This window comes from Lissotriton helveticus, chromosome 1_1 (genome assembly GCF_964261635.1).
Source record: "Lissotriton helveticus chromosome 1_1, aLisHel1.1, whole genome shotgun sequence".
Lineage (NCBI taxonomy): Eukaryota > Metazoa > Chordata > Amphibia > Caudata > Salamandridae > Lissotriton > Lissotriton helveticus.
Window position 1 is genome coordinate 239,998,378 of NC_136057.1, and position 8,586 is coordinate 240,006,963.

Consider the following 8,586-nt stretch of genomic DNA (forward strand, 5'->3'; position numbering starts at 1 on the left):
GTCACTACCCCTTCCCTGTTATATCAGGGTTCTTTTAGTTCCTGCGCAAGTGTCACTCGTTGTCAAAGTACACACAAGATGGCGTTAAAATTGCCAAGCAACCATCACCCATACCACAAAAAATGTGGAGGAAGAGAGTGAGCACCTCACGGTAGAACCGCCATTGGGGTTACCTGGCTAGCAATTACCAGTGTACCCACTTATCATCATCGGTTGCTCACTCTCGTCAAAGTGGAAAGAAAAATACAAAAACATAGAAGAAAAGGACAAACAACATGTAGTAATCCTTTTACTTCACAACAGACAAACGAAGTACTGAAGTACTGAGTGTCCGTGCCCCAGCGAATAACAAATACAAATCGCTGTTAAGTGTACACATTCACCATTAACCCCTGTGAGAAAAAGAAAATGTGAATCTCACGCTTTAAAATTGCAGAACTCACTGGCCACTCCTGCTTTTATTCTGGGCTGTGAGCGCTCCAAACTAAAAGGCTCACGTTGAACCAAGTTTCATGTGAGTCTAGATGGCACTTTTTGAGTGGGGGGCGGCCTGTGCTCTTTGTTCCCCCTAAGACTCCAAGGAGTTGATCTTTTGTTCACTGGGCCAAAGTAGGTCCCTTTATTCTGCCAGCCCTCCATTTTGGCCGGGCTGAACTTTTGACTTTGTCCCGGTCCATCACAACCAGCAATCCCATTTAAGAGCTTATTTCTTCTAAGTGCTATTTTGAATTTATTCTTTGAAAATTAATATCTCTACTTTTACTTGTTGGATTCTTGTTGATTTTGTCTTAATCTATTTATGGAATTTATTTTATTCTACTAATCTGTAATGGAGTCTTTTTGTGGTGTTTTCACTGTGTTACTGTTGAAAATGTGTAACAAATACTTTACACATTGCCTCTTGAGTTAAGTCTGACTGCTCTGTGCCAAATTATCAGAGGGTGAACACAGGGTAATTTAGGGTGTGTTGTGACTTACCCTGACTTGGACTGTGGTACCTTCTTGGACAGGTTCCATGCCTCTGCTAACCAGAAATCCAGCTTCTGACACAACCAATTACACCTTGAAATTTGGGTTATAACATTAAAATTAAACTGGGTGAGAATACATTTAATAAACTGGCCCCAGTCAATTAATAGGGGTCCATTTTTTATTTTTATTTGTGGTCGGCAGCTGAATACTAACACTTATTATTTGACGGAGGCTTTGGCTATTCTGGCTGTAAATTGGACACTGATAAGGCATTTGGCCTTGTTGTCTGGGAAACTCTTTTTTGTATCTTAGAACTATTTTTATTTTCTTCCCAGACCACATGTTTTATTAAAAAGCTGTATATGAATGCTGAAGCTAAATTGATTTTAAATTATCCCTAAGTAGGGACCTCAGGGTTTAGCTGGGTACGAATCGGAGCTGTTTGCTCTCACCAGTTCTTTTTATGGCTTTTTTATTGAACCCTTTGCTCTAGTTATTTGAAGCGAAAGTATAATTCAAGCACGTACTCCCCAAATGGCCACGGTTAAGCTATATGCCAACAATATGCTTTTGTTGGGTCCCAAGAAAGGAGTACACAGAAATGAATTTGCTATTCTTTTTTTGGTATTTCAAACACTTGGAGGATAAAAATTGAATAAGTGGCAAACTAATAACATTTTGGGGTGAAGGAGTTACTTCCAGAATTTCAGGGCTGTGTGCACACAGGCTCTAAGTAGTAACTAGGGGTATTTTTACAGATGATGTGTGTGAATTGTACGACCTAAATAATAAGCTCCTGCTAATCATAGTAAAAAGGTTAAATGTAAATGTCATGGTACTTATAGAGCGCACTGTCACCAGACGGTCACCTTGCGGTGTTGCCTATTCGGCTTCCAGGTGCTGATACTCATACCGCTGTGGAACCCCTCCTGGCTTTCCCTGTGAAGTGTCCACTCCTGGGCACCCCCAGGGTGAAGCCAGGCATCCTTAGCACTGTTGGGGCCGGTGTGGAGGGTAAGCAAGCTATTGCCCAGAGTTGCAGCGTGGGGCCTGTGATTAGAATAGGCACCGAGGTGAGAATTACAGGTCCGAGGAAATTGCGCCCGAGACCCTGCCGAGGCGGGAATCGAACCCTGGTCCCGGGCCAGACCTCTGCATAGGGTCTTCCGCTCTAACCATTGAGCCACACTCCTCCACATATCTGTATAGGTGTTGTTTCTTCTTACACTTCTTGGAAGTGCCTCCCTAAAAAATGACAGTTCTCCCCCGTTTTTATATTTTATTTGCAGCAGTTCCATGTGTTATTTATTCTAGATTTTTCACACTTGCAAACTCAAAGTTTGCCTCCTTTTTATGGCATTATGCTAGCGTAGGATTGTCATGTAGCACATTATTTAGGAGCATAAAGAAAGATGGATTGGCTATTCTATGCCTGAAGTCATATTACTTTACGCGTTTTGCACAATATATGTTTCTGTTCAAAAAAGCTCACGTTATATGGATAATAGTGGAAATAATCATTGGATAGAATGTTAGAAGAACATCGAATCAGCGAACTTCCAAGACTTATTAAATGCCCAAAAAATGCAAGATACCGGTCAATACAAGGGCTTTTTTTAAAAGGAGCCCAATTTATAAGGTTTATCATATTCCTTACATTAACTCTGATACTTTTCTGTGATGCACTCAATTGACCATTAGCAGCTGGACCCAGAAGTTGGCCTCTTTATTACACCCAACAAATCTCGAAGTGCCCCACTTAGATCCAGGTGACTTTACTCACGTGCTCCTTAACTAAGGGCCTGATTTAGATCTTGGAGGACGTGTTACTCTGTCATAACCGTGAAAGATATCCAACCTGTCGAAATATAAACCCATCACCGTTGTGATGGATTAACACATCGGGCAAGATCTAAATCAGGCCCTAAGTCTTAAGGTAAAATGCTAAACCAGAACATACCTGGATAATGTATTCGACTCACGCTCCATCACAATCAGCCTCAAATTGAACCAAGGTCCCTGTTCACCACAACCTATCACTATCATCAGCCCTTTGCACATTTTTGGCTCTATTTCTCCTAAAATGTTTACACTTTTTTTACCTCCTGCCCCCTTATTGTATTTTTGTCATATGGCTGTTAATTTGTTCATTGAATCTATTTCTCAAATTCGATTTGGGATTTTGATTGCTTTGTATTTTTTCTTTATTACAGTTGTAATACTGCTTATATACTTTAAATATTGTTCTAAGATTAGCCTGTCCACTCTGTATTATAGCTACCAGAGGATTGAGCTCAGGTCAATTTAGTGACTTTAAGGTTTCAGCCTGACAACGGTTATGATTATTTCTTAAGGTGGGTAGTCACCCACCACAATTAATATCTTTTTTCTAAAATGTGACATCCACCGGGGAACTGGATTTAATAAACCCTGCTGTTCAGGAGGAGGGAAACTTTTCTTGTTTACAAATCTCCATCAACGTGATAGAAGAACTCAATGCCTTCTGTGGACACATCACCATGGCGACCCCTCTGAAGGCATTGAATCTTTGCCGAGCAGTCGCCATGTTACATGCAGCTGCTCAGCAAACTATTTAGGTTCACAAAAACAAACTACCAAAATGTGTGTTTGGTTCTGTAAAATAAAAAAATTACCCTCACACACTTGGAGTTTTTGGCCAGGTTGTGGGGCTAATGGTTCTGTTTTTTTTACTGTCCATCAGTTAGGAGGTTGGGGTCTTTCCACACATTAGTGACAGAGTACACATTCTGGAGCACTCTACATGAGGCCCAATATGCTATGTAGCCTGCATTGCTGCTGCCCACTGACATTTTTCCATCTGCACTGCTGCGCCTAATTAAATAGAGCTGAAGTTTTAAGGGGCAAAATAACTGTCATCCATTTCGCACCCATTGAAAAAAAAAACAGAAAGCAGCGACTGAGAGAGTGCCGGTGCTTGCCATATGGTGAAATATCAGCAAAACTCCCAATAACATTGTGAGAGCCTTGATTATAATTTATTTCTGTTTCTCACCAACATTTAGCCCAAATGAACATGTACAAAAAGAAAGACCGCCATATGGTCACTTATTTATTAATGTTACCAATCTCACTGTTTGTGTCCACTCTAAAAACATATTTACCAAACAACTTATTATAATTCTAGAGGACACAACTTGCCTTGCTTTATAAAGAGTATTAAAGAATCCTTGCTGTTTTTGCAGGAAGCAACTGTTGAAAAATCAAAAGGCTGAAAGTGCTATTATAAGAGCTGATGGAGCAGAAATCTCACAGTAATCTCTCTTGGGAAAATCTAAGAAATGTGACACCATTACCTCTAATTACTGTTAACCTTGTTTCCACTTAAGGTCAATAGATCTTGGCCACTGTTTATGACCAGGGAGCTCCTTCATAACCATGGGTAACTAATCAAAGGTAAATAAACATTTTAGTCAATAATGAGAGTTTTGAGTAGTTTAAAGGAATTTATTTTTCAATCAATATTTAAGATTCTCTGACAGTTCATTCATTCGTCAAATATCAATCAGGTTACAGAACTGAAAATAGAAAATGTAAGTTAGTACAAGCATAATAATTTCCACACAAGCGTTCCATAAAGAAACAATCCCTGTCTGAGACAGTGAGGCACAAATGATGTCAGTCAGAACTCATGAAGAGTTAAAGAAATACAAAGCAAGAGTGGGTCGTAGTATCAAGCTACATCAATCATTAATAACTGAAGAATCTCCCATGGAGAGAAATCAAGCATACAACAAATAAGCCTTGACAAACCCAATTAGTCAAAGCATAAGCTTGGGATCTTAATAAAAGTCAGAATGGAAGTAAAGCCGACATCTGAACTGCCTTTGTCTGCCTTTGTTACGCTATCCATTAAGTCTGCCCTCTCCTTCCCTGCATCTAAAGAATACATCTGCTCTTCTCCCTTCATTTCTGCATCAGAATCTGAAACTCCTCTGCAGCCTCCGTCTCTACATCTTGTCTACAAAGGTTCTGCCTCTCACAAAGGACTCTGCAAGTGTTCTGAAGCTCCTAAACTAGGAACGAAGGGGCATATTACCAACAAATAGAGATAATTTTTGTCTCTAACTTGTTTAGAGACAAAAATTATCGCCGCAAATCGGCGATTTTTATCGTAGATAAACCTTGCTATTAGCAAGGTTTATCGCAAATGCGATAAAAAACGGCCGCAATGCATGAATATCGCTGAAAAGTCAGCGATATTCATGCATTATCGAGCAAATGCTCTTAGCCATGTTAACCACCTCCCATTGGATAACATGGCTAAGAACTGCTCCTGGGCAAGTGTTAGCTTTTGGAGATATTCGCGCTTAGCGCGAATATATCAAAAAGTTGGTAATAGGAGATAGCGATGTTAGCGACTGTTTTCAGTCGCTAACATCTTGGCACGCCCACTTTGCATGTCATTAGTGATAAATATCACTGACATGCAAAGCGGGGCCCAAGATGGTCACTATCTCCTATTAGCTGTCGCTAACTGGTGTTAGCGACAGCTTGGTAATAGGGAGGTAATTTTATCTCCGCTTTCTTGGCTTTTAAAGCCAAAAAAGCGGAGATAAAGCCCCTTGATAATATGCCCCGAAGTTATCAAAGAATAATGTCACAAGCATGTAGCATGACTTCATCTTCCTCCAATCCAAAATCCAACATTCTCCACAAGGACACCTGTACAACTGCATATGTCATCTCATCAGACACGCAAAGTGCTTCTCACTGCAGGCACCTTCTGCATCTTAATTAATACAACTTCATCTCCTAACCTTCCTTTAAAGAAAACATGTTATTTCTTAACTAAACACATAACATGACCTACAAAATAACTTTTTAATTAGGCAAGACATATTAAATGTAACATGCACTTTTAAAATAACTAATGTTTTCTATTCTCACTAAAGGAAATAATGAAATAGGGTTTGTTTAAACCTTACTGCAACTACAGAAATACAGCTCAAGGTCACAGCTATAAATTATGCAGCTGTTCTCTTTACCAGGAGAGAGAAATGCTTTGGCTTATCTTGAAGGCCTACAGAAACTTTCTGAAAGCAATAGCTAATTAAGAGCGGTTTCTGTGTTTCTACATTATACAATATTGTGATAATTATCATACAAGTTATATTGTACTAATGCACACTTTTAGCACTTTCACAAATTAAAATCACATTTTCGTAGTGAAAACAAAATCTAACCAAAATACATGTAAAATAAGCTATGAATTACCTGCGCACGGATTACATAAATTGCTCAGTGAAAAGTGTCTGATAAAGTCTGCATTTCAGAGCTAATGTTTTCACTTTGTAGCAGAAAATATCTGTGTGTCACTTTTCAAATGCAGTTTCATTTCTGAAGTGAAGGCAGGCTTTACATTTTTGATGCTACATTTTAAAGCACATGTTTTAGGCGCAATCAGTGCAAAGCCTTTAATATTAAAACATTCAAAACAGTGGGGTATATTATCAAGGGGGTTTATCTCCGCTTTTTTGGCTTTAAAAGCCAAGAAAGCGGAGATAAAATTATCTCCCTATTACCAAGCTGTCGCTAACACCAGTTAGTGACAGCTAATAGGAGATAGCGACCATCTTGGGCCCCGCTTTGCATGTCAGTGATATTTATCACTAATGACATGCAAAGTGGGCGTGCCAAGATGTTAGCGACTGGAAACAGTCGCTAACATCGCTATCTCCTATTACCAACTTTTGGAGATATTCGCGCTAAGCGCGAATATCTCCAAAAGCTAACACCTGCCCTGAGCAGTTCTTCACCATGTTATCCAATGGGAGGTGGATAACATGGCTAAGAGCATTTGCTCGATAATGCATGAATATCGCTGACTTTTCAGCGATATTCATGCATTGCGGCCGTTTTTTATCGCATTTGCGATAAACCTTGCTAATAGCAAGGTTTATCTGTGATAAAAATCGCCGATGTGCGGCGATAATTTTTGTCTCTAAACAAGTTAGAGACAAAAATTATCGCTAGTTGTTGGTAATATGCCCCAGTGTGTTTACCATCATTTAGACACATATCTTGCTCATGGATGTTCTAAGAGCCGTTTTGACTTCCTGGTTTCTCAGGCTGTAAATAAGGGGGTTCAGCATCGGAATAATGACTGTAAAGAACACAGCTGACACTCGGTCCTGAGCCATGGTGTGACTTGAGGACGGCTGGGCATACATGAAGACAAGAGGACCAAAAAATATAGTCATACAGACAAAGTGGGAAGAACAAGTGCTGAAAGTCTTCCATCTCCCTTCTGATGAGCTGATCTTCAAGATGGCCACCACAATGCAAGCATAAGAGATAAGGATGACAGTAAGGCATAGCAGTATGAGTCCACCTGCCATTGAAGCCAGCAGTATCTCATTCAGAGAGGTATCAGCGCAAGAGATCATCAAGATTGGAGGTATGTCACAGTAGAAATGAGTGATCACATTTGAGCCACAGAAGGGCAACTTGAAAGCGCAAATAGCATGGGTCAGAGAATTGGACATAGCAAGTAAATAACTAAAAATAATCATCTTGATGCAGGCTTTGTTGCTCATAATGACTGAGTACAGTAATGGGTTACAGATAGCTATGTACCGATCATAGGCCATCAATGTCAACAAGAACACCTCTGAACTTCCCGTTGTAATATTGAAAAACACTTGTGTTGCACACCCTAGGAATGAAATTGTCTTCCTCTCAGATAAGAAGTGAACCAGCATGAGGGGTGTAGATGCTGAAGAGTAGCCAATGTCTGCCAAGGACAAATTAAAGAGCAGGATGTACATAGGTGTGTGAAGTTTATGATTAAACCTAACCAAAGTCATTATCCCTACATTGCCCAGAAGGGTAATGGTATAGACGAGAAGAAAGAGCATGAATAGTGGAAGGTGTAACTTTGGGTTATCTGTGAGTCCCAAGAGGATGAACTCGGTCACCCGGGTTCTGTTGCTTGTTTGCATTTATCTAGAATAAGAAACCTTTCAGAAAAGACACGGAGATAGAAACGAAAGATGAGAATTGTGCATCGCTGTCAAAGTTGACCATATTCAGTTACAATCGTAAAAAACACAGGACGATGTGGTTGGCATTCAGCATTAATATGAAGTATCTGCTTGGGAAAGAAATCAATACATCTCCACTTTTCGTCTAGAACTTCAAATGGGCACAGAGTTACAATATTCAGGGAATGACAAACATATCTAGAAGAACGCTTGGAAACTTGTGATAGTATAGTCCTGAAAAACTTTGCAGAATTCTATATATGCATGAGAAAATACACACATATATATTTGCTAGTGTTAACATCTTTTAGTATTCATGCATATGCAAAACATATTTTCTTTAGGCAATACTTTTGTCATTGAAAATCCCTTACTCCACACCGCAAATAATTTTGAAGGGTTTTTTCATCCTTTTCGCATGCTGAAAAGTTATTTACTCTGGCTTAATCAGTAGAACATTTCAAACCTTTTAGTGTGATGGAAAAGGTACAGAGAGGAGTCTGTAAATGAACACAAATGTATATGTTTGTGGGTGTACATAAAAGAGCTTTCCGGACCTGGAATGCCTGCTCTCTTGGTCTGTGATGAA

At 39.6% G+C, this 8,586-nt stretch overlaps 1 protein-coding gene across 1 annotated transcript; it reads right to left on the reverse strand.

Annotated features, from left to right (window-relative positions):
• Positions 1-7,022: 7,022 nt before the first annotated feature.
• LOC144768790 (olfactory receptor 5AP2-like) lies at positions 7,023-7,955 on the reverse strand. Its single transcript, XM_078652735.1, has one exon. It carries the CDS (start codon positions 7,953-7,955, stop codon positions 7,023-7,025), a length of 933 nt encoding a protein of 310 aa, XP_078508861.1.
• Positions 7,956-8,586: the final 631 nt, after the last annotated feature.